Here is a 26616-nt window from a genome sequence, read left to right as displayed (position 1 = left end):
AAGATTTGAGCTCCATCAGTCCACTGTGAGGCAAATAATTTACAAATGGAGAGCATTTAACATGACAGCAACTCGGCCTAGAAGTGGACGCCCTTCCAAAATATCCCCAAGAACCACAAGAAAAATAATAAATCAGGTAAAAGCCAACCCAAACACAACATCTAGAGATTTGCAGACCTCCCTTGCTGCATCTCAGGTAATTGTGCATGCTTCAACAATAAAAAGAATGCTGAATCGAAATGGCATTCATGGGAAGGTTGCTAGGAAGAAGACTCTGCTGTCAAAAAAGAACCAAACTGCCCGTCTTAACTATGCCAGAGACCACCTGGACAAGCCTATGATCCATAAGCTGGACAGATGAGTCCAAAATTGACCTTTTTGGTCACAATCAAAACCACTATGTTTGGCGAAAACCCAACACCTAAATCCAATCGAGATGCTGTGGCAGGACCTGAAGTGGGCAGTTCATGCCAGACACCCCTCAAACCTCACTCAATTGGCTGAGTTCTGTATGCAGGAGTGGGCAAAAATCCCTCAAAACAGATGTCAGAGACTGATTAGTGACTATACGAGATGTTTACTCCAAGTTATCGCTGCTAACGCCTTAATTTCCGCTCAGGGATCAATAAAGTACCTATCTATCTATCTAATGGAGGTGCCACAAGCTATTGACTGAAGAGGTTCACATATTTTTGCACACATTAAATCTTTTTGTTTTTTTGTTAAATAAACCACTTTAGTTAAATAAACAATGAAAATATATCATATTTTTTTGTTTGTGTCCTTTATTTGGAATGTCTTTATTATGAATTGGGGTTTAGATAAAGATTTTATAAGTTCATTTTAATATTTTATTCAAAAATAATTACCATCCCTATAGGGTTCTCAAACTTTAAAGCAGCACTGTATAACATACTGAATATAGTAGAATACAGCATAATATAGTAGAATAGAGCAGAATAGAGTATAACAGAATAGAATAGAGGCAGAGACGTACCAACAGAGACATGATGAACTTGTGCAGGTAGACCACTTGGATGCAGCCCACGTTCAGCTTGACCCTACCGTCGACCTTGGAGGTGTCTGCGTACCCCGCCCCCTCTGTGGCCTTGGGAGTCAGACTCATACTGAAGCTGAACACCTCGTCTCCCACAATAGAGATGGCCTGCCAAAAAAAATACAAACAAATGAGGTCTTCTCTTGAAGCTTATTCTAGAATACCTCACTGCAAACGTTTGGTATACATGCAGGGATGACTTGCCTTTTTGTGAACACTTTTGGGGTCAACATTGATGACGATGAAGTCTCTCAGGCGGGCTGAGATGTGGGTCTGAGGCCCTTGCATCAGCAGGGACCCGTTGAAACCTAAACCATAAGATACACTTTAAACTCGTACACACTTTAAAACACATTGAAATGTTCCACGTAATATAATATGCTAATATGCTAATAAGCTATCCACTTTGAAGAGTGGTTGATTCAGTGTGGGATCCCGAGCTCCGTTCGTACAGTGTTAGTTGTTTATTTACAGTGATTGGGGAAGTGAAAGAGAGGGGCATCGATGAGAGGAGGACAGCAGCAATCTGTGTTTTCCCCAAAATCAAATCAATCAAGCATTCCATCCCCCACCTGTATGGACAGTGCATGGCCAGGAGGTGGCTATGCTAACCGCTAGGCCGTACACAGAGTGCTACAGTACCTTGTATCTTGATGTCGGCCATGTTGGATGTCTGGTCACACACCAGCACGTTGAACGCCCCCAACTTCATCATCACCTTCAGATCGATGACGTCACCATCCGAGGGCGAAGTTAGGGCCGCTGGCATGGAAACAAGCAGTGATAACCCACATAATCCGTTTTGGGGTCAATTCCAAAAATTCTATTTAAATTTTTTTTTAAAAATAAGGAAATTACATCAATTCAATTCAAATTCTAGATCCTCTCTTCTAATTCAGAATCAGTTCAATTCCTCTAAATTCATTGATTCATTTTCAGTAAATTACAAAAATTCGATTCCCAATTCCCGCTGGGACCATATATACTGAAATGTATGCACTCACTGCAATGTAAGTCGCTTTGGATAAAAGCGTCAGCTAAATGGCATATATATAATTCAATCATCCTCAATTGCCTTAATTCATTCCCTCTTTAGACCAATTTAGTTCGCTCCAATCCAAAACAGCACTCTTCGCTGAACGTTCTTCATCATGTGATCTCATTCCTTGATCGCTACCTATTTATCACGCCCATTTAGCACAATGTTTTATTTTAAAGCTCAAATTCACATGTTCACATATGATCTTTGACCTTGATTTACACTGAGCTGTCCACCTACTGAAATAAACACACAGATCTCACAGCATCCTCTAACAACACTGTGCGTAGAGTGGTCCTCAAGTTAAAACATATCAACGTTCAGGGCTGAATGAGGCTAGATGGGGATTTATAGTGTTTGATCAACACCTGAGTCATTCAACAGCCTAAATGAAGGGGCTTTAATCAGCTCCACTGACCTACAAGCAACCGCTTCTATGAGGCTACAGCCAGACTGTGGGGGACAAAGATGTGACCAGTGTGTCTGCACGTGTGTGTGTGTGTGTGTGTGTGTGTGTGTGTGTGTGTGTGTATTTACTGGACTTGGTGGACACAGCCTTGCTGTCGTCAGGTCTGGGCCGGGCTTCTCTGTCAGGAGAGGGCAGGCCGTCGGAGGACAGAGAGGCTGACAGGAAATTGATGGAGGAGAGGAGAGCCTCCGTATGGAGCAGCACGTCCAGAGAGGAGAAGGTCACCTAGGACAAACAGACAGGGAAAGGGTCAGAGAGAGCAGGGGGGGGGGGGGGGGAGAGAGAGGGATGAGGGGGAGAGAGAGAGAGAGGGGGGGGGAGAGAGAGAGGGGGGGGGGGGGGGGTATGGGAGGAGGGGGGGAGAGAGAGGGATGAGGGGGAGAGAGAGAGAGGGTCAGAGAGAGCGGGGGGATGGGGAGAGAGAGAGAGACAGGAAGAGAGAGAAAGAGAGGGGGGGGGGGGGAGAGAGAGAGAGAGGGAGCACAAATACAGCAGAGTGCTACTGTACAGAGCTATAGAAACACACCAGGAACTGCGGTAACACACCCGTGTGATCTGCAGAGAGAGAGTGAGTGAACCGTGGGCGATCTTACATTGATCATCTGCTCAGTGTTCTTATAGGCCGTGGCAAAGTTGGGTCCGTTCCGGTCCGCCTGTGAGAAGAGGACACAGTCAAGTCAATGAGCTCAGCTGTACAATCAATAATAATAATTAAAAAAAAATGTTTTATAATTTAATAATCATAAATTATGATAATTTATTCCTATCCTTATTAGTATATTCACTGCACTGTTGAGAGGTAGCTCGTCATAGTCATTTCATTGTACATTTTCAGCTGTGTCCTGTGTATATGATCCATAAACTTTGATTTGATATGATTTAATCTCATATTTCTGCAAATGCGTGTCTTTTTGTGCCTTTAAAAAAAGAAAAAAAAAAAATCCCCCATCATCTAGCAGAGCGCTATGTGGTCCATGGGTTGACAATGGCAGCGCTAACCGCTGTGTGTAATGTTGACCCATTATTGACTACGTCTGTGAGCCTGAAAGGAGCAGAGACATCCCAGGGTTGTCTGGAGACGAGAGGAGGAGAGAGGAGGAGAGAGGAGGAGAGAGGAGGCTGGAGCTCTGGTGTCTGGCACTGACAGAACAGCCAGACAGGACACATATGGTATGTGTCATCCAACGACGTATGATTGAATTCTGTGAAAGGGCCTCTTGGTGATTCCTAGAACTCTGTTACGAAAGACATTTTAGGAAATGTTTATCACAGGGGAGGCTGGTGGAGGTTGAAACATCGGTTGAAAACGGGCTCATTGTAAAGCATGGATTCCTCATTCCGTGCCATGCATTACAATGAGCCCGTCCTCCGATTTCTACCTCCACCAGCCTCCACTGGTTGACAAAGGGGGAACGTAACATACGGTACAGTCATTTCTCTCTCCTTATCTAGAGCCATAGATAGATACACAAGAATGGTGGCAGACTTTCCGTGCCAAATGGGCACCCGTGAAAATCTTAAAACCGGCAGTGGCATTTGCCACGGTTTACATTTAACACGAAGTCATTTAGCAGACGCTTTTATCCAAAGCGACTTACAATAAGGACATGTGTCTAAAGTAAGTGAATCCACCGCGTTCGAGGTCTGAGACCACTATCGGCCATCATGAGTAAAACCTTCAACAAGAACAAGTGCCATCGGCAGTCACAGTGCGGGAGAAAGGAGGAAAACTTTTTTATTTTTTTCTTCTTTACCTTGAAGTATTGCACTTTGAGGAGATCAGCTCCAGACTCCACGGCAGAGCTGATCAGACACAGGGGTTCACTGTTGGCATCTGCACACAAGACAACAGACCAGACGCCACATCAAACACACTGTACTGGAGGACGCTGGTCAGGGCTTTTGTGGATTGACTCACTATATCATCATGGTGGACGGGCTCATGATTTAAACTTCTTGTCCCTTTGATACCATTCCTCAATCCATTCCATGCATTGCAATGAGCCCGTCCTCCGATTTCTACCTCCACCAGCCTCCCCTGACACTGAGGTCCATGTTTAACAAAAAGGGACAAGGCGGTTTAAATCATTATATCATGGTAAACAACTGTATTATAACGTTCATTCTAAACGTTATGTAAACGTTCTAAGACCTGTGAACTCATTTATTCTAGACGTTACACATACGTTCCTGACCTGTGAACTCAATAATTCTTAACATGACGTAGAGTTATAGCACCTGGGAACTCATTAATTTTAAACGTGACGTAAATGTTCCTGACCTGTGAACTCCAGGCACTTCATGGAGATGCTCTTGATGTAGGTGGTGGCACAGAGGTCGTACTTCCTCAGCTTGGTGTCGATACCCAGGTGGGACACGTGGAGGACCAGGAACGGACACTCCCTCTGGTCCCGGAACTTCTTCAGCGTCAGCACCATCTAGACACAGAGAGAGAGAGAGAGAGAGAGAGAGAGAGAGGGGGGGAGAGACGGCCACACGGTCAGCACCACCAATGACACGGGAGAGAGAGGTCTACAAGCAGTTGATACTCTGCTCTAAAACACTCACCAACACTCAACCTGTAAGAATTCATTTTCTACATTTATGGCATTTAGCAGATGCCTTTATCCAAAGCGACTTACACATTTGTTTAAACAAATACATTTGTTTAAGTAAGTGAATCATCTATCCATCAGTCATCATAAGAAAAAGTAATCAATGCTCAGACCAGGGGCCATAGGCTGTCAATGCTAGAAGAAGGAATTATTATTATTATTATTATTATTATATTATTTATTATATCATATTATTTATTTATTCTAGAAGAATTTCTAAGCGCAAATTGCATAGAAGCAAACAAGCTTTTCCCTTTGGTGTTGCATTGAGAGTAGTAGGGCTGCTGTACCCTGTAGATACAATGTAGAGCAGGGGATGCTGGTGGAGATAGAAATCATTGAGCCCGATTCCTACCTCCAGCAGCGTCCCCTGGTGTAGACAGATACAGTATAACTACATTATGAATGGATAGGATACTGTACTGATACCTCCTTAATCTCAAAGTTGAGCAGCACGTTGACGGTGTTCTCACTGAGGCTGCCATTGGTCAGAGCTGTTTGACCTCCGACCCCTGCCGGTGCAGAGACCAGCTCCACCTGTTCTAAACACTGCTCTGCTTTATCTGACAGGGGAAACACAGACACGGCGGTTACACTTGGCATAAGACCATGATACACTTGACACCAGGACACCATCTTAATATAACTTGTGATACAGCAGGCATGAGTTATACCATGTCATTTGAATGCAAGTGGAAAAACATGAAAAATATATATTGACTCAATTCAAGTGAGACGGTTTTCAAATCCCCTCTCTTAAACGGTGCAAAGTTGAATGTTTTTTTTTGTACACACGCTGCGAGCAGAGCAGCGGGATGCTTGGATCACACGGGCCTCAACAACGTTATACACAACACGCATATACAATAAATTTCCTAAATGCGAAAATTAAAATAATATATATAACACACCCTAACTAAACTAAATTGCACAATATAAATACAAGTACAATATTAAATAACGGTTAAGATTAGATTATGACATAAACAACAACGGTTGTGTTTAGGTTTGGAGTATAAACCCAGGTAGTTGTGTTTAAGCGTGCAGGAGTGGGACGGTCACCTTGGGCCACCTGTCTCTTGACATCCAGGCTGTGCTCCTTACTGCCCTCCCCAATGTTCTCCACCAGGATCTTCATCAGCACGCCAAAGTCTTCCTCACCCAGACACATCTGGAGGGGCAGAGATGAGCAGGTTACCACCGCGGAGGGACACATAGAGAAATAAACAGGGTTACAGCCTGTGTGTTTGTGTGTGTGTGTGTGTGTGTGTGTGTGTGTGTGTGTGTGTGTGTGTGACCTACGTTCATAGAAGCGAGTCCTCCTTGGACCTGAACTCCAGGGAGATGGGTGAACCAGGAAGCAGCCAGGTTACGCTTCACCAGAAGCTCTAAGTTGATTGGCCGGAGGATCTCGATGTCAGGCTGAGGGGAGGAGCCTTGCTTCAGAGTGGTCCTAGAGAACGAGATTCATGTGTTGGGATGAGTCGATGAGATTTCACACACACACACACACACACACACACACACACACACACACACACACACACACACACACGCAGAAACACACACACAGAAACACACACACACACACACACACACCTGGCCAGTTTGAGCTGGGTGAGCTTGACGTCCATCCTCTCCACAACGGCAGGGAGAGGGAACCCCTCAGCCTCCACCAGACTGAACCTGTTGGCCACAGTGATGAGGCCCAGGTCCACCAGCAGGGCATTGTGGGAGGTGGAGTTCTGAGGGATGATGATGAGGGGGGCCTTCAGCTTGATGTCCATGGAGAGACGGAAGCTCTTCTGGGCAAAGTCCCTGACGCTGGAGGCTGCCTTCTCTGCTGCCTGAGCCGTGGCCGCGCTCACAGCCTCCTTGGCCGTCTGGAAGTTGTCCACAAACATCTGGGGGAGACAGCAGAGCAACATCTGACATCTGAGTCCTAATGTAGGGCAGGCATGGGGCACCAAGATGTGACCAGTGTGTGTGTGTGTGTGTGTGTGTGTGTGTGTGTGTGTGTGTGTGTGTGTGTGTCTGTGCTCATCTGTCTGTGTGTGCTCGTCTGTGTGTGTGTATGTGTGTGTGTGTGTGTGTGTGTGTGTGTGTGTGCGCGTGTGCGTGTGTGTGTGCGTGTGTGTGTGTGTGCATGTGAACACTAGCCACTTGTGAGAAGTACTTGTCATTCATGCAAAACATGTTCTCAATAATCAAATGTGCAAATAGGTGACATAAAATTGCAATTTGAAATCAAAATCTTAAACACTGTTTAACTGGGGGGTGAATGTGCACACGTATGAGAGGAGGTGGGGGTGGTGGTGGTAGTGAGAGAGAGGGGAGAAACAGGGAAGAATATACAGCAGAGTCGGCCGGTATAAGATGACAGTTGAGATTGGTTGGCATAGCAACATGGAGAGTGAGAGGTTTGTTACTTTTGTTATGCATGAAAAGCATTCCTTTATCATGCTCAGACAAACCATTCCAGAGCGCAGAGAGAAATTCCAAAGTGCTGAAGGCTTCAGAGAGCAAAATACAGTAACAACATGCTCCCAAGGCCGTAGCATCATATCCAACTGGCTAACATACCACCCACACAGTCTGTACACAGCATCAATAACAGGTTTACATACACTACATGTACATGTCCGTTTCAAAGCTCAAATGCACATAAAACTATGGATGGCTGTCCCAATTTCTCTTTTCAAATACACCCCACAGCCAAGGCAAGGCAGGATATTTGCTGGGATACAGTGACTAACTACAGTAAGTTGTTTGCATAAAGATACCATTCAGTATCTACTGTATAAACCAGCCACAGAGGATAATGAAGTCTTGTTTGCCCCAAGGCAATACTAAAACACAGCTATGCAACAGGGGAGGCTGGTGGAGGTAGAAATCGGAGGACGGGCTCATTGTAATGCATGGAACGGCATGAGGAATGGTATCAGACACATGAGGAATGGTATTAAAGGGGATACCATTCCCTTTAATACCATTCCTCATGCCATTCCATGCATTACAATGAGCCCGTCCTCCGATTTCTACCTCCACCGGCCTCCCTTGCTATCCTGTCGAGTGGCCTCCTTCCTCTAACATGACAGTCTGGCCTCTCTGCTGCCCCTTCAGGTTGCGACTGGGACTACACGTAGGAGTGCTTTCCATATGAACGCTTCACACGCACAACCAGTAGACTTCACACACACCACCAGTAGGCGTCACACACACGACCAGTAGACTTCACACACACACAGCAGGGGAGGAGTGAGGGGAGCCATTGAAAAGAGTTGGGCCTCTATTCAATGTCTGACACAAAACTTTTAAGGGGCAGTTCACTCTGAAGTTGTTTGACAGACAGTTTTCAGATCTAAAAAGTGGTGTGTGATGTTGAGAGATAAATGTCCCCAATGGTAAACGTCATCTGGTGTTTAGATCCAGATTGCACCACGCCATCTGGTGTTTGGATCCAGTTCCAAATGAACGGGAGCATTAGAAGGCAACGTCTAATGATGCCATTGCTCGACGAAACAGTCGGATCTGCGTAAGAACAAATGCGTGGAATGTGGAACTCATCTCAAACGAAGACCGCGTTCGAGGTCTGAGACCAACTGAAACCTAATTCAGATTCAGGAGTCAACTGTCCCTTTCAGTGTGTTAATACACAAGGTTCACACACATACACACACACACACACACACACACACACACACACACACACACACACACACACACACACACACAGCCACCCAGTCACCCAGTCACCCAGGGGTTCCAAACTCCTCTTGGGAAAGTGTCAATGTTAGTGTTGTGTTCCAGGTCACCCGCTTCGCCGTCGGGCTGCAACCACGGACAATGTGCTGCACTGCACAGTCCGACAGCAATGTGGGCGACCTGGAACACAACCTATACAGTCGGTCCTCATTAATGTAGGTCTGTGGTGGGGGTCAACAACAGTGCAAGTGGAGTCTTTAGAGTCAAGCGGCACAAGCCAGAAGGGTAAATGCTGTTGAGTGTTGCATGCCCAACCCAGAGCCTGTACCTCATCAGCTGTAGCATACTGATAGCTAAAGGAGGTCTGGAGAGAACAACACAGGTTTAGAGAGCATGGAGAAAGAGAGAGAGAGAGAGAGAGAGAGAAATGGAGAGAGACAGAGAGAGAGAGAGAGAGAGAGATAGAGAGAGAGCAGCTGGAAAAGAAACAGCATTAAAGAATCTCTCTGATCAGGATAACATGCTTGGGGGACATATGGTGGAGGGAGAAATGTACGGCAATTTCAATGTTTACCACATTAAGGATCAGAGGAGGCTGGTGGAGGTAGAAATCAGAGGAGAGGCCCATTGCAATGCATGGAATGGAATGAGGAATGTGATACCATTCCTTATTCCGTTCATTACAGTGAGCCCGTCCTCCGATTTCTACCTCCACCAGCCTCCCCTGATCCTTAGCCAAAAGGTTCACATTGAAATGCCGTACATCAACAACATCACACTGAAACTACAGTACAAACTACAGTACAAACTACAGTACATACAGTAAACACAGCATACCATCAATTCATAGCTCTTGGAGCCATTTTATAACTTAAAGTCAACAACATTGAACTCAGGAGAACCGAGGTTAGACTCAACAGAGGTTGAACAGTATGACAAGTCAGATGTGTGTTTTAATGAGGAGGTTGTTCTCACCAGGAGGGACATGAGGAACTTGTGGAGGTAGACCACCTGGATGCAGCCCAGCCGGAGGGTGACCTTCCCATCCACCTTGGAGGTGTCAGAGTAGCCGTCTCCCTGGGTGGCGCTGGGGTACAGGGACAGCTTGAAGCTGAACACCTCCTCTCCCATGATGGACACCGCCTACAGCCAGGAACAGGGTTCATAAATGTGTTATAACAGCTTATAACACCTCCTCTCCCACGATGGACACCGCCTACAGCCAGGAACAGGGTTCATAAATGTGTTATAACAGCTTATAACATCTTATAACACCTCCTCTCCCACGATGGACACAGCCTAGAGCCAGAATCTTATGACAACTTATAACAGCTTAATGCTGAACACTCTCCCACGATACACACAAGTTTGCACACATCACCACCATACCTTTTTGTGGATGGTTTTGGGGTCAACATCTATCACCACGATATCCCTGAGCCTCGCAAACACTTCAGTGGCTTTGGCCTGGACCAGCACCGACGCATCAATACCTGAGGACAACAGACTGCGTTAGCTTGCTGAGCTCAAGCCTCAAGGCATTAGACTGGACCAGAAAGTAAACGCATTGATACTGTGAGTACAACAGACAGGTGTTAGCTTGCTACGCTAACGCACGGACCAGCACTGAGGCATCAACATCTAATCAACAGACTTGGCCATGGACTTTCTCATAGACCGGGGCAGGCTGGTGGAGGTAGAAATCGGAGGACGGGCTCATTGTAATACATGGAATGGAATGAGGAATACCATTCCTCATTCCATTTCATGCATTACAATGAGCCTATCCTCCAATTCCTTTGATACCTTTCCATGCATTTACAATGAGCCCGTCCTCCGGTTTCTACCTCCACCAGCGTACCCTGTCATAGACGTATGACTTCAGGAGGAGTTCTGGGTACAGCATGCGTCTTACCCTGGACTCTGATGTCAGCGATGCTGCGTCGGTCGTCACACACCTGCACGCGGAACGAGCCCAACATGGCAAACAGCTTGAAGTTGAAGATATTGGTGTCTTTGGGTCCCTTTGACACTGCAACGCAAAAAGTAAACAAACAACGTTTTAGAACAACAGGACATTTCACCCTAGACTGTCCGAAACGTTAGACCCTAACCCTAACGTACACCCTAGACTGTACAAGCCAACTTTTTAAAAGGCAGATTTTCACAGTTTGTCACTTTTTAAACTGCAGTTTTTCCATTGTTTGCCACTTTTTAACAGTGTTTTTTCATTGTTAACGACAGTTTTTCATTGTGGGTCATTTTTTAACAACAGTTTTTTCACTGCAGTGTGTACTGTAGTATATACTGTACCGGTTTTGCCCTGTCCTGCCCCTTTCTCTGGATGTTTCTTGGCCTGTCTGTCGGTGGACGCGGAGAGGTCTTGGGGAAGGGCAGCGCTGAGATAGTTGATGGTGGAGAGAAGAGCTTTGGTGTGAAGCAGGAAGTCCAGAGACGAAAACTCCACCTGAAACACAGTCACAGGGAGAACAACTCTTCACGTGTATGTCTATGGCAGGGGAGGCTGGTGGAGGTAGAAAACGGAGGACAGGCTCATTGTAATGCATGGAATGGAATGAGGAATGGTATCAAACAACACGTGTTGGATACCATTCCTGATTCCATTCCATGCATTACAATAACCGTGTCCTCCGTTTTCTACCTCCACCAGCCTCCCCTGATGTATGACCCTGGTTCTATCTATTGGCTTTAGTGTGGAGCCACTAGTTTCTCAAAAACATTGTTAAAGACAAGGTACAATAAAAGCACATTTAAGAGTATTTCTTTGCACAGTTTAGTGCTGTTTTGCTCCAGGCAACATGGGGCCCATTAGATCAGCTGACTCATATCTGCTGGAAGCGCTACTCAGTAAATATGATTAAGCCTTCACTGGGGAGGTTCACCGCCCATTGATGACACTATCCCCTTCCCAAAGAAAACCATTAGCTAACATTAAGATATCTCCGCTGAGAATAACATTGGCAGAGAGCGTGTGGCTTAGCTCTTAGAAAGCACCTTAAACAGGCGAACCACAAAGTCATTAGCGTAAAACAGGCTCTATAAAAACACAGTCAAGCCAACAAACAGGGTGATGGTGAGATATGGCAGGTAAACGTGACAACCAGAGGTAAACCCACCTTGAGTGTTTGCTCTGTGTTGTCAAACATGGTCTGGAAGTTTGGGCCGTTGACATCGGCCTGGGAGAGAGAAGGACACGCTGGTCAAGTACACAACACTAAGCTACAGTAAGGAAGAAGATAAAATGGGACTCCTTGACTCACATGAGGTTTTGGATCGAGAAAGACCACAATGTGATGAGGGGTTAGGGGATAGGAGTGAGGGGTTAGGGGTTAGGGGTTAAGGGTGAGGGGACAGGGGCCAGGGGAGAGGGGTTAGGGAACAGGGGTTAGGGGTTAGGGAACAGGGGTTAGGGGTTAGGGGTTAGGGGACAGGGGGCAGGGGTTAGGGGTTAGGGAACAGGGGACAGGGGTTAATGACAGGTTGGAGGTCTTACTTACTCTGGTGTACTCCACCTTCAGCAGGTCAGAGCCCTGCTTGTCAGAGGAGCTGATCAGTTGGAGAGGCTCGTTGTGGGAGTCTGGAACAGACCATAACAGGTTAGCGATAGCAATACCATTCATGACTGATGGGTGTTATTCACCGTTCTACCACAAACAGCACAGTGAATAAGGAGATGGCATACAGTATGGCATCAGACCTAGGTCAAACCAGGTGTCTTTGGCCATAGATGTTTCTGTTATCTTACCAAGACCCAATATGTGGTCTTACCTTATATCTCCTAGTATTTGGGTCACCTTAATCTCCTAGTATGTGGCCCTACCTTATATCTCCTTGTATGTGGCCCTACCTTATATCTCCTAGTATTTGGGTCACCTTAATCTCCTAGTATGTGGCCCTACCTTATATCTCCTAGTATGTGGCCCTACCTTATATCTCCTTGTATGTGGCCCTACCTTATATCTCCTAGTATGTGGCCCTACCGTATATCTCCTAGTATGTGGCCCTACCTTATACCTCCTAGTATGTGGGCCTACCTTATATCTTCTAGTATTTGGGCCTACCTCGTATCTCCCAGTAGTCCAGACCTACTCGGCGGAGGTAGGAGGTCATCGTGAGGTCGTAGGTTCTCATCTTGCCCTCGGCACCCAGCTGAGACACACTGAGAGACAGAATGGTGTTCTCCTGGTCCGCCTGCCGCGTCAGCTCCAGCAGAACCTGCGGAACACACACACACACACACACACACACACACGCGCGCACACACGCACACGCGCGCACACACACGCACACACACAAACGCACGCACAGACACAGACATACACATACACACACAATCATCAACCTGTCCATATGGTTTCTACAAAGGGACAACACACTTCAACCTAACGACAAGGTGAAACAGCAACCGCGGGCAGGTCGCGCAATAAATATTGTGAATAAAAACAGTAGAGACGGTCATTTTACCGATTTGACTTCAAAGTGGAACTGCAGGTCAGTCAGCTCCTCTGGGCCTGAACTCTGCTGGTCCTCATCCACTGACCACTCACTGGTGTCCTCTTCAGAGTCTGGGGAGTAACACACACACACATTGTTACACACACACAGACACACTCACACAGACACACACGGCACGCGCACACACAGACACAGAGACACACATGGGGGTGCTCACATTGTTACACACACGCACTCACGCATGCACACACACACACACACACACACACACACACAAAGACTATGTCCTTCTTTTAGCATTGTAACTGCCAATGGCCCCTGGTCTGAGCATTGATTACTTTTTCTTATGATGACTGATGGATAGATGATTCACTTACATAAACAAATATATTTGTTGTAAGTCGCTTTGAATAAAGGCGTCTGCTAAATGCCATAAATGTAATGTAACACACACACACACTGTTACACACACGCACTCACACACACTTTCTACCTCCACCAGCCTCCCCTGATGTACATATATTGATAGACATCACCCACCTGTCTCTATAACATCCAACAGGACCAGGGGGTTGATATTCAGAGCTCTGGGTCGGGCTTCAGCCAGTGACAACACCTACAACACAACACAATGTTATACACACACACCAAGCCACAACACACTGTTATACACACACACCAAGCCACAACACACTGTTATACACACACCAAACCCATCTTGGGTCTGAGAACATAGAAAGGTGTATTGACTTCTTCCAAATCTTATCGATGTTTCTGTCACTGATATACTGTGGCCTACATAAGTATTGGGGAAAATAAATACATCTTCTTTTGGCTCTATACACCCAACAGTTTCGTGCCCTGAAATAGGCAGTGTATGTTTAAGAAATGTTGTCATTTCTAAAAGGTGAAACCAATTGGAACAAAAAGCTGAGAATATCTACTTCCACCTCATACTAATTGTTGGAAATGCTTCCTTGTCCCAATACTTATGGAGGACACTGTACTGTATATGTATTGAAGTTCTGGGGGACTATGGACCTTTTCTGTGGGGGTGGAGGGGGTGGAGCCCACACTAGGCAAAGGGATGCTGTTGACCAGATCCAGAACTCCATGGATCTTCTGGTCCGAGATCTTCACATGGAGCAACGGAAGCTCGCCTGATACTTTAAACCTGTTACACACATGCACACAGACAGACAGACACACACACAGACACAGACACACACAGACACAGACACACGCACACAGACAGACACACACACACACAGACAGACAAACACACAGACACACACATTTAACCTCAGCTTTAGACAATCCTGTATGTCTATGATCATTTCACATGTCAATTCGCTGTCACTTCATATCCAGCCTCCTTATCCAGAGGGCGGTGTAGATGTTGTTTATCACCTGGCCATGCGGGAGTCCTTCTCCACCATACACTTGGCCAGCTGGACGGTGAAGTCCATGGGCTGGAGGATGTGCTGGATAGAGGAGCCCTGCAGACGAGCCGCCTTCCATGCCTCCCCTACGGATACACAAACAGACACAGACACAGACACACACACATACAGACACACACACACAAACACACACACAAACACACAGACACACAGACACACAAGCACATACACAGAGAGACACACAGAAAGGGAGAGAAGACAACGACACAGAACACAAAACCAGAGTTTAGACACAAAGACAACTCTGTAATGATAATACTATTTGCATGTGTGTGTGTGTGTGTGTGTGTGTTCACCTGACTTGCTGTAGAGGACCTGGACACTGCGTAGCTCCAGTGAGAGAGAGAGTGTGTGTGTGTGTGTGTGTGTGTGTGTGTGTGCGTGTGTGTGTGTGTGTGTGTGTGTTTACCTGACTTGCTGTAGAGGACCTGGACACTGCGTAGCTCCAGTGAGTATCTCTCGTAGGCGCGGTCCATGATCTCCTCTAGGGAGGAGAAGCTGGCTGAGACTTGCTGGTGGCCGCCCTGGTCCACACTGTTCAACTACACACACACACACACACACACACCGCTCCTAAATACCCTCACACATCAAACCCCATGGGCTTTAGGCTTCCATTAACCTTTTATCTGTGTTCTAGAATAATAATATTACATTTTACACAATACAAAACACTTTATTTGTAAAGCGCTTTTCATTTGATCAATCTCAAAGTGCATAGAACTGAGTTCATTTAAAAAAATAAAAAATAATAATAATAATAATAATAATAATTAAAACATAAAACCAAACATGAAGCTATAAACAACTATGAAGACCACCGCAGGCTTTTTTTTGAAGAGGTGTTTTTAGACCTGTTTTGACCCCTTTTTTTTCTTTCTGTGTGTATTTCTGACCTGTAAGCTACCAAAGTCCAAGATCATGAGGTCGGCGTGTTGGTGGTAGAAGCCAGACTTGGGCAGCAGCAGGTAGGAGGGCTTCAGGTGGATCCGTAGGTCCAGCACCGTACGGGTTTCTATGATATGGGACAGACCTGGGGTCCCACACACAACAATGAACGGGCTTAATGGGTTATTCATATACACTAAGCATGTTGTTTTTATCCTATTGTTAGCTTCTCATATTCAAATCAACTATACCCCCCCAGTGGCAGTTTTCTCTATTGTAGTATTTACAGCAATCTACTGTATTCTACTGTACTCTACTTTACAGCAATCTACTGTATTCTACTGTACTCTACTTTACAGTAATCTACTGTATTCTACTGTTCTGTATTTTCTACCCACCAGTGGCGGTCTTCTCTTTGATCTCCTCCAGTTTCATGAGTGTAGCGTTGGTCAACACCTCCAGGTCCACCCCCTTCCCCGTCCTGAAGAACTCTGCCATACTGTTCACTGTCAACTGACAGACACAGACACAGACAGACACAGACAGACACAGACACAGACACATACAAATAAACACACATACACACACACACACACTTTACAACCATGCTTTTCATTGTCAACTGGCACAATAAGCACAGTATGTACATAAATACCAACAAACAGGAGACACACATTAGAACACATTATCTATCAATACATATCAAAATGAAAAATTATGATCCATACTTTTTAGCTAACTTAATTTACCCATAAGACACAAACGTAGAAACAGTGCAGAGCTGGCAAGGACAATCCAATGAAATCATGATATCATTAATCTGCGTGACAGGGTCTGATAGTCAATTATAGAGAGACAGTGGGTGAACCGTTGTGAGCTGTTGGTTTATCTCCTTACAGTGTGTGTGTGTGTGTGTGTGTGTGTGTGTGTGTGTGTGTGTGTGTGACAGAGAGAGAGAACAGTTGTGAGGTAGGAGGTACAGTAGGGCCCGTTGGCTAATTTCATTAGAAATAGGTCACATTGTGTCGGTCTGAGTGTGTGTGTGTGTGTGTGTGTGTGTGTGTGTGTGTGTATGTGTGTGTGTGTGTGCGTGTGCGTGTGTATACCGCGTCATAGATGATCTCTACAGGCTGGGAGTGGACCCTGAGGAGCTGGTCAGCTGCACTCTCTTCTGGGTGGGTCTCGAACCTGAAGCTGAGCAGGGAGGAGGCGGAGTCTCCCACCGACGCTATGAGAGACGGGACTGCCCCCTGCTGCTCCAGACCAGTCACGTACCAGTGTTCTAACGCCGCCTCCACCCTAGACAAACACACACACACACAAATTCAGAGACCCAGTGAGAATCGAACACGTACACATAGAGAAGTGTGTGTGTATGGGTGTGTGTGTGTGTGTGTGTGTGTGTGTGTGTGTGTGTGTATCATATTATATAATACATGGCTCTACTCCTGAATGTGTAGACAGAAGCCAGAAGGTCTTCCTAAAAAGTTCTTAAAAAGCCTATTCCCATCAGAGGACGGGCTCATTGTAATGCATGGATTGGAATGAGGAATGGTATAAAACACACAGTTCATGATTATACTGAATATTAATGTAGATAAATCAGTGACACCTGCGTATGTGTCAAGTGTTCTTGCCTACTTAACAGAGATACAATAAAGTCTGCTTTGGTGCGTTGAGCTTTTCATATTCATGAGAGAGGGGCAGAAAGAGACAGAGAGAGAGACAGACAGAGAGTACAGACAGAGAGGAAAAAACAGACAGACAGACAGACAGACAGACAGACAGAGAGAGTACAGCCAGAGAGACAGACAGAGAGGAAAAAACAGACAGACAGACAGAGAGCGTACAGCTAGAGAGACAGACAGACAGACAGACAGAGAGAGAGAGTATAGCCAGAGAGACAGACAGACAGACAGACAGACAGAGAGAGAGAGTATAGCCAGAGAGACAGACAGACAGAGAGAGTACAGCCAGAGAGAGCGACAGACAGACAAAAAGACAGCCAGACAGACAGCCAGACAGACAGACAGACAGACAGACAGACAGACAGACAGACAGGTAAGGAGTGTTAGGTCAGTACTTGATGGCCTGTGCTCCTGGTCTCTGTGAGATGCTGGTGCTCAGGTCGATCATCTGGACCTTGAGGATTTCAGGAACGTTGGCCTCCTCTCTCACCGTGACGGACGTACGGATCAGCTTAAAGGAGACGATCACTGCCACATACTGAAACACACACACACACGTGTGTGAGTGTCAGATTAGAAAAGTAATGATTCATAGTTATGGAGAAAATGTAATGTACACACACACACACACACACACATACATACACACATACACACACACACACACACACACCTGCTTGGGTAAGGCCAGGTTGTGAGAGCTCCCACTGTAGCCAATGGCTGTGTAGAGTTTAGTCTTCTCATCAGTGGTCATCAGCTCATCCAGACCTGAACCTGCAAATCAACAAATCAACCAACCATTAAATCAACCAAGCAATTAACGATCAATCAATCAACCAACCAACCAACCTACCAACCAACCAACCAACCAATCAATAAATCAGCCAACCAACCAATCAATCAATCAACCAATCAACCAACAAATCAACCAACCAACCAATTCATCAACCAATCAATTAATATTATATTCCTGCATATAGAATGTGTGGGCGGCCCGTCTGAATGTATTTTCGGTCCCCCTGGGGGAAATGCCCACAATTGGGCAAAAGGCATCTGCTAGATGGGCAGGCCTGGCGGAAACAGGAAACAGGTCACTCACTCTCCACCTCCTTGGTGTCCTCTTGCTCTTTCTTCTTCCCTTCTTTCTTCCCAAAGAGGCTGCTAAAGAAGCCTCCTCCTCCTCCTGCCTGCTTCTGCCCCCCTGACCCCTTCCTCCCCCCCACCACCTTCTGCCCCGAACGGATCACCTGCAAAAGGGAGATGGAGGGGGGAGATGGTGTGTGTGTGTGTGTGTTTGGGGGGGGTCATAGAATTATAAATGTTTAAACAAATCATGAACAAAGCTGTTTCACAAACAATCTTGCATTACAGAGGTACAGTAAGAAGATTACATTGACATTGACAAGGACCACAGAGAGGAGAGAAGGAGAGAAGGAGAGAAGGAGAGAGAAAGGGGCGTCTACAAACCTCCATCTGTGCTTGCTGCCGGGCCAGTGTGATGTTAAACACATCCAGAACTTTCTCCAGATGCTAAAGTTGAAGAAAGAGAAGACGTTACTTGTGTTACTTAAGTCTTCGGCCTGTGTTTTGTTTTGGGTGGGTCTGTGTGTGTGTGTGTGTGTGTGTGTGTGTGTGTGTGTGTGTGTCGTTACCAGTGGAGGCTGTATCTACCTGTATCTCTCTCTCCGTGTCCTCCCTCAGCTTGCCCTGGGTCAGCAGCTTGGTCTTGTAGGCAGCCTTGTAGTTCTTCAGGCTCAGTCTGTGCTTCCGCATGTTGGACCACGACCACATCTGGTTGAACCGTCTGATGTGGACCTCCAGAACGCTGTTCATCCCATACTTCCACCTGGACGACCGCAAGTCAACAATGAACCACTGACCACTTGACTGTATGTCAACAGGTGTGTTTGTGTGTGCGTGTGCGTGCGTGCGTGCGTGCGTGCGTGCGCGCGCGCGTGCGTGCGTGCGTATGTAGGACTCACCAGTGCTTGGCGTTTGTGTGTACAGGTACTTCGGGTCTGAACTTCCGATAGGGTCCATTCTTCACCATACAGTCTATAGACTCCAGGAGGTCCAGCATGGTAAGGTACTGGACATGAACACAGTAGGCAACAACACAACATGGAAGATCAAAATGGATTCTGACATTTAAAGATCAATTGATATCAGTTGGCATGTTGTAGTTTACAGTACCATGGGCCAATTGAAATGTGTAATACTGTAGATAGCTACTGAACTACAGATACCAGCAGCCCACACTCTGAAACAGTCAACAGAGGACTACTTTAATGGTACCATGGTACAATCATCTCTTACTTTCCCTTCACATACTGTACACTAGAGGTCAGGGGAGGCCGGTGGAGATAGAAATCGGAGGACGGGCTCATTGTAATACATGGAACGGAATGAGGAGTGGTATCAAAACACGTGTATTCTGGCTTGGTTGACGGTTTATGTTTTTCACTCAAACTTGAGTCTTTCCACAAGTTCAAGTTCTAATATTGTCTGTGGTGAGTCTCTGTGGAGCTTTCACAGTAACATCCATCACATCTTGTCAGGTTTAGACGGTTGGATATTCAACACCCTTTCAAAAGTGGACCGAGTTGAATTTCAAGTGACATACTGTCATAATGTTTTATTTCATCACTCTGTAAGCAAAAGATTTCAGGCCCTAATGGACATTCGGACTGCAGGGATGGGAAACGCTCACAAGCCTCCCCTGCCAGATGAAGTAATCAACAGTGAGCGTGTGATGAATAGTGAAAGTCATCCATAAACAAGAAGTATGTATTTACACCATGTGACGTGTCAGTGAGCAGCAGTGTGGTTACTGTGGTAGGCTGTATGCTACCTTGAGTGTGTGTGTGTGTGTCTGTCTGTATGTGTGTATGTGTATGTGTGTGTGTCTGTCTGCACGGGCATCTGTGTGCACATGTTTGTGTGTGTGTGTGTGTGTGTGTACCTGAGGTTTGGTGATCTCTATGGCTATGTTCTGCACCTCCAGGTACAGGTTGGCTTTGGGGGACTTGAGCTCGACCTCGGCGTTGGGGTTGATACACATCTTAGCCGAGGCGAAGATGGGTTTGAAAACTACACAAGGGGAACACACACAGAGTGAGACACACACACACACACACACACACACACACACACGACACCTACACCACTGCGGCCATCTGCCTTTTAGCAGGAGCAGCAGCAGTCACAAGACAAGCAGAGGCGTATCAATCACAGAATGGCAACACAAACATTAGATAACGGTCACGCTCCCACAAGGCTAATGAAGTGTTGTACATATGTCATCTCTGTCCAGTATCACCTCTCTCTGTGGTCACGTCATGTTTATGGCTCTGGGAGATAGATAACCACAGCTAAGAGAGCAGGATACACTACCCCCCCCCAGTGTGTAAGTGTCGGTGAAAGGTTAAGATGAACGTGTGTGTGTGTGTGTTGTGTTGTGTTGTGTTGTGTTGTGTTGTGTTGTGTTGTGTTGTGTTGTGTTTGTGTGTGGTGACATACTGTACTGGTAGTCTTGGAGCTCCTGATCCTTGGTGCTGATGCCAGCTTTCAGCCTCTCCTGAGAGACACAGAGAAGAAGAGGATGAGAGGTGGAGGTCAAAGGTTAGGGTTAGGGTGTGGTGTGTTTGGGAGCTCAGTGGAGTCCATCACAAGAGCAAAGGAGAGCCTCTTGATTCATAGAAGAATAGATAGACTATCGAAGAGGACAGAGCCATACATATACAGTATCTATACATATACAGTATCTATACATATACAGTATCCATACATATACAGTATCCATACATATACAGTATCTATACATATACAGTATCTATACATATACAGTATGACTCTGGCTAAAGGAGTCAAATGGACACTTTCTGTCTGTCTGTCTGTCTCTGTCAGTCTCTGTCTGTCTATCTGTCTGTCAGTCTCTCTGTCTCACTGTCTGTCTGTCTCACTGTCTGTCTGTCTCTGTCAGTCTGTCTGTCTGTCTGTCTCTTTGTCTGTCTCTCTGTCTGTCTGTCTCACTGTCTGTCTGTCTGTCTGTCTGTGTCTGTCTGTCTGACAGTCTCTGTCTGTCTCTCCGTCTGTCTGTCTGTCTGTCTGTCTCTGTCTGTCTGTCAGTCTCTGTCAGTCTCTGTCTGTCTCACTGTCTGTCTGTCTCACTGTCTGTCTGTCTGTCTGTCTGTCTCTCTGTTTGTCTGTCTGTCTCTCTGTGTCTCTGTCTGTCTGTCTGTCTGTCTGTGTCTCTGTCTGACTCTCTGCCTCTCCCTCCCCAACTATAATTACACATCACACATGTCCCGGGTGCGTGATTCAGCACTGATACATGTTTGCTCACAACCAATAAGACAACATTGCATAACACCTTGTCGGATAATGACCCACACAGACCCACGCACAAAAACACACACACACACGCTTTTATTAACCCTAAAATAGCCAGACCCATTTTTCCTTGCATGGAAATTAAGCAGTGTGTGTGTGGCATGAGTGTGTGCGTGCGACATGAGAGAGTGTGTGTGTGCGGCATGAGAGTGTGTGTGTGTGTGTGTGCGGCATGAGAGTGTGTGTGTGTGTGTGTGCGGCATGAGAGTGTGTGTGTGTGTGCAGTATGAGTGTGCGTGCGTGCGTGCGTGCGTAAACAGCAATGTGAGCTACTGTTATCTGTAGACCACGGCATATGGTTTGTGTTGACTATTACTATGCACAGTGAAAAGCCTGGCCATATGAACATCAGGTCAGAGGATAGGGTGACCACCAGATGTATAGGTCAGGGGAGGCTGGTGGAGGTAGAAATCGGAGGACGGGCTCATTGTAATGTATGGAACGGAACACACATGTCTGATACCATTCTGCATTCATTTCCATACATTACAATGAGCCCGTCCTCCGATTTCTACCTCCACTAGCCTCCACTGGTATAGTTACCGTATGTCAAACGAAGACAATACTGTATGTTTAATTCAAGAGAAAGACAAACAAACATATCACATAATGATTCCCAAAGGCAACAGCTTTAAACCAGAGGGAATATGTGTGGGCTATTGAATTCATGTGAATTCTGCAGCAATTCATGCACTTGGTTACGCCTCACTCTGCCTGAGAGCGCGTCAGAGTACAGATTACAGTACTGGACGTCAGCCGTGTTCAGGAAGTCTGGTCATGGTGGTCCACACACACACACACACACACACACACACACACACACACACACACACAGTGTGATCTGTAATCAGAAGCAGAGCCTTCTGGACACTTCTGGTGCAGGTCAGTGGTCACGTAGTGTGTGTTCAACACTCACAAACACACACACAGACCGTGTCCTTAATAACACAGACACAGACACAGACACACACACACACACACACACACACACACACAAAGCTTGTCCTTAATAACACACACATGGCCTGGTAATGCTCACCATCACCAATTAGCTTGCACACAGTCCGTCTGCTGTGAGTGTGTGTGTGTGTGTGTGTGTGTGTGTGTGTCTGTACACATTTGCGTGTGTGTGCGTCAGAGCTAACCACTATGTGACACAGAGAGAGGAGGCCTGAACCATCCATCTTCAGTCTGATCTGAGAACAGACCATAACTCCCATCCAGCCTTATGCTGGAGAAAAATAACTGAACCCAGGTCAGGGATTCACCATCTATCTTCTCGGTAGGCTGCTTCTCCTAATGGTCCTCACAATGGTTCTAAACATGGCCTTTGTCACTATGAAGTACATGAGGGGGGGTTCTATGTCCTCAGAACTCCTCAATCTACACTCCAGCTATATCCTAATCACCGGGCGGTGCCAGTGAGTTCAAAGGCTTACAAGCAGCCAGCTAGCTCTCAAAACCCGGTGCTTCGAACCTGGTGAACAAGTTTGTAGGAATATCCACAACTGGACTTTCTAGTCAGTTTGTTCACATTCCGCAAGTTCGTAAGACCAGTTTGTTTTGTAAAAGCATCCCACCCTCGCCCTCAGGCCTGTGTGTGTGTGGGGGGGGGGGGGGGGTTTAAGCACCAAATCGGTCAGCAAATAGGTCTTGGCACGCACAGCATAAGCCCCCGCTGTGGAAAACCGGTTATTGAAAAGAGCAGCAGAACGGCCCCTACGCGTGTGAGGTGGTTATAGAAAATATATCATATATAATATACTGTATTAGGAACCTGCACTATGTGCTGCTGTTAGCCTGACACCACCCCCCGCTCTGTCAAACATCCCAAAGACAACACTTACCTGTCCTATCAACAACCTGCACGAGAGAGACTCGTCATCCGTTTCCACTACGACTCTATTCATATTCACTAGAACTGTCTGTTCATATTCACTAGAACTGTCTGTTCGGACATTTCACAACAACAATAACAACAACAAGGTTGACACATGGGGGTAAATATGTCCTTATGTCACAGTGTGTGTGTGTGTGGGGGGGGGGGGGGATGTGTGTGGCGTGTGTGTGTGTGTGTGTGGTGCGTGCGTGTGTGTGTCACAAGTGTGTGGCATGTGTGGCGCATGTGTGTGCGTGTGTGTGTGTGCGTGTGTGTGTGTGTGGTGCGTGTGTGTGTGTGTGTGTGTGTGTGTGGCATGTGTGTGTGGCGTGTGTGTGTGTGTGTGGCATGTGTGTGGTGCGCGCGTGTGTGTGTGTGGTGCGCGCGTGTGTGTCATGAGTGTGTGGCATGTGGGACACGTGTGTGTGCGCGCGTGCGTGCGTACGTGCATGTTTGTGTGTCATCATCAATGTGAGCTAGTGTTGTCTGTGTTGTCATTTGGTCAGCCAGCCACACATGAGAGCTGAGAACGAGCCCGTGGTACCGTTATGTGACTTAGTCACCAGCTCTGATTGGTTACGGTATCCCTCACATGTGAAAGGAACACTAGCCGAGTGCAGAGTAGATTACCTTAACGGTTTCTATCCATTCATCTCTGATTTAAATGATGATCTAAATGATGATCTATTCAGCATTTCGAGAAATGTGATACATATGTCATTCTGTCACATGTCCCCTACACCAGACAATTGGGGGGCTGGATTAGAGGTGTGTGTGTGTGTGTGTGTGTGTGTGTCTCTCTCTCTCTGTGCGTGTCATCAGAGAGACAGACAGATGAGGATGCTGTGACCTCTCATCCATGCTTCCTTTAGATAAAGCAGCGGTTGCAGCAACACATAAGATTCAGTAACATTCTTGAAAACAAAGACCGTGTCACCCACGCAGGGCTCCTCCATTAGCATCACAATAAGCACTGATAACAGGAGAACTGTACTGTGTAAAGATGTAGCAAAGATGGAGTATGTTACCACTATCTCCTCCCAGGAGCCTGTGTAGAAGATGGGACTGTTGACGTTCCAGTAGGCACACAAACACTCCAGACGACCCAGCTGGAGAGACACACGACAACCAGTCAGTTCACAGTGTAGTAACAACATACAACAGCTAGTCTTGACAGAGTCAAAATAACACACGACAACCAGTCAGTTCACAGTATGGTAACAACATACAACAGCTAGCCTTGACAGAGTCAAAATAACACACGACAACCAGCCACGAAAGAATACACCAGTCAACAATGCATAAACATCATACAACAACCAGTCAACGCACTGAAAGATGATGTATAAACAAAACAACAATATAAGCACAGCTTTTAAAAACCAATAGGTTATAATGGTTATCTTACACTACATAACACACAACTAAAAGTCAAATGCAACAAGATACATAGGATTCGAATGAACATTATAAAACGTTATAAAACGTTATAAAACATGGATTTATGAAGACAGTTACCTTGTAGATGATCTTGGCAGCTTCATTTAGTATACATGTCTTCCAGTTCTCGTCTGCTGTCTAGAAAGATAAGGTTATATACATTATATAGTTTTAAATTGCTAAAATACACTCTACTGCAGTGATACTTAATCCTGGTCCTGGTGGCTTTTGTCCCAGCTCAGCACTGACACACCTGACTCAGCTCATCAAGGTCTTGATGATCAGTGGATTCTTTCAATCAGTAGGCTTGGACGAAGACCGGGATTGGGTATCACTGGTCGAGGGAAATCATTTGGTGTGTGTGTGTGTGTGTGTGTGTGTGTACCTGTAGACTCAGCTCAGCCAGGGTGACTCCCATGGAGAGAGGGCGCTGAGGGTCTGACAGCTGCAAGACAAAACCAGACAGCCAATCACACTCCTAGCATTCAGGTGGCTTGACGTCCACAGTTGGGTTCCAGCCCAGACAGAGAAAGAGGAGACTATAGTGGAGTATTGAGTCCCAGTCTCCATAGAGAGAGAGAGAGAGAGAGAGAGAGAGAGAAAGAGAGAGGGGGGAGGCTCTGAGAGTATTGAGACCCAGACACTTACATCATCCTCATATCTGATATGGATGCTGGTGATCTTGACCTGCAGGTTCTTGATGACCTGAGTGGCCATCTTCTCAGCGAAGGTATCCTTCTTCTCCTCCGTTGGCTTCTCTGGAAACGGACAGACAAAACGTGACTACGACTCCACATACAGATGGAAACTGAAGGGGGGGGGGGGGGGGGGGCGTGGTAGAATAACACCCTCTTTTCTTCATTCATCTTTTAGCGGCAGAGATGGCAACAAAAAAGCTACTCACACAACTCATACTGTACGTCATATGGATGCATACTCTTAGAAAAACGGTTCTTCATGTGTCCCTGTGGGGGAACCCTTTTTGCACAGAGGAGGAACCCAGAAGGTTCTACATGGAACCCAAAATGGGTTCTTCAAAGGGTTCTCCAAAGGGGACTCGAAGAGTGTATAAGTTGTCGACCTCCACAGACGTCTGTGTGGGATCGTAGAGAACACAGCGTCGCTACCGCACAACGACACGACATGTAGCAGCACACACACACACACACACACACACCGTACTGGGCCTACCTTGTTTCTGCTCGTGGCGTTTAGATTTCATAAAGCCTTTCTTATGTTTCTTAGGCTTACGTCCTTTTATGTGACAAACGCAGCGTAAAGAGAGAGAGAGGAGGGTTAGGGTTAGGGTTAGCCCCCGCGGTGCAACCACAGATAGACATCAGAGAGAAGAAGACAGAGATTGGTTAGAAGAAGAAGAGAAGGATTTTTTTTAACAAATACAGCAGGAATGACATACTGTAGAAGGAAAGAGTTGACGTAGACCTTCATGAAAGGTGTTAAGCTATTGTATGTCTTAAGTTTCACAGCTCTCAGGAAACCTTGAA

General features: G+C 46.2%; 1 protein-coding gene across 2 annotated transcripts in view; it reads right to left on the bottom strand.

Moving 5' to 3' along the window:
* Nucleotides 1-26616, bottom strand: part of vps13c (vacuolar protein sorting 13 homolog C) — a 67471-nt gene that overhangs the window by 27115 nt on the left and 13740 nt on the right. For both annotated transcript variants that reach the window (XM_083680300.1, XM_083680301.1), the window contains 38 exons: nt 25760-25869; nt 25497-25556; nt 25190-25249; nt 24700-24780; nt 20920-20977; nt 20363-20490; nt 19383-19489; nt 19072-19246; nt 18868-18930; nt 18500-18647; nt 18074-18174; nt 17796-17938; nt 16819-17011; nt 16111-16225; nt 15721-15857; nt 15234-15366; nt 14772-14889; nt 14403-14535; nt 13902-13977; nt 13371-13471; nt 12968-13121; nt 12404-12483; nt 12023-12082; nt 11199-11352; nt 10801-10917; nt 10275-10378; nt 9861-10028; nt 6780-7084; nt 6483-6633; nt 6243-6351; nt 5610-5743; nt 4847-5003; nt 4320-4399; nt 3159-3218; nt 2634-2790; nt 1700-1819; nt 1262-1365; nt 998-1165 (listed from right to left, as the gene is read on the bottom strand). In XM_083680300.1, the coding sequence (XP_083536426.1) occupies nt 998-1165; nt 1262-1365; nt 1700-1819; nt 2634-2790; nt 3159-3218; nt 4320-4399; nt 4847-5003; nt 5610-5743; nt 6243-6351; nt 6483-6633; nt 6780-7084; nt 9861-10028; nt 10275-10378; nt 10801-10917; nt 11199-11352; nt 12023-12082; nt 12404-12483; nt 12968-13121; nt 13371-13471; nt 13902-13977; nt 14403-14535; nt 14772-14889; nt 15234-15366; nt 15721-15857; nt 16111-16225; nt 16819-17011; nt 17796-17938; nt 18074-18174; nt 18500-18647; nt 18868-18930; nt 19072-19246; nt 19383-19489; nt 20363-20490; nt 20920-20977; nt 24700-24780; nt 25190-25249; nt 25497-25556; nt 25760-25869 (4622 nt within the window). The remainder of the gene's footprint in view (nt 1-997; nt 1166-1261; nt 1366-1699; nt 1820-2633; nt 2791-3158; nt 3219-4319; nt 4400-4846; nt 5004-5609; nt 5744-6242; nt 6352-6482; nt 6634-6779; nt 7085-9860; nt 10029-10274; nt 10379-10800; nt 10918-11198; nt 11353-12022; nt 12083-12403; nt 12484-12967; nt 13122-13370; nt 13472-13901; nt 13978-14402; nt 14536-14771; nt 14890-15233; nt 15367-15720; nt 15858-16110; nt 16226-16818; nt 17012-17795; nt 17939-18073; nt 18175-18499; nt 18648-18867; nt 18931-19071; nt 19247-19382; nt 19490-20362; nt 20491-20919; nt 20978-24699; nt 24781-25189; nt 25250-25496; nt 25557-25759; nt 25870-26616) is intronic.

Source organism: Argentina silus (genome assembly GCF_951799395.1).
Source record: "Argentina silus genome assembly, chromosome: 11".
In the NCBI taxonomy this organism is placed as follows: Eukaryota; Metazoa; Chordata; class Actinopteri; order Argentiniformes; family Argentinidae; genus Argentina; species Argentina silus.
The sequence above is the reverse complement of the archived record's forward strand: the minus strand, read 5'-3'. Positions and strand labels throughout refer to the sequence as shown.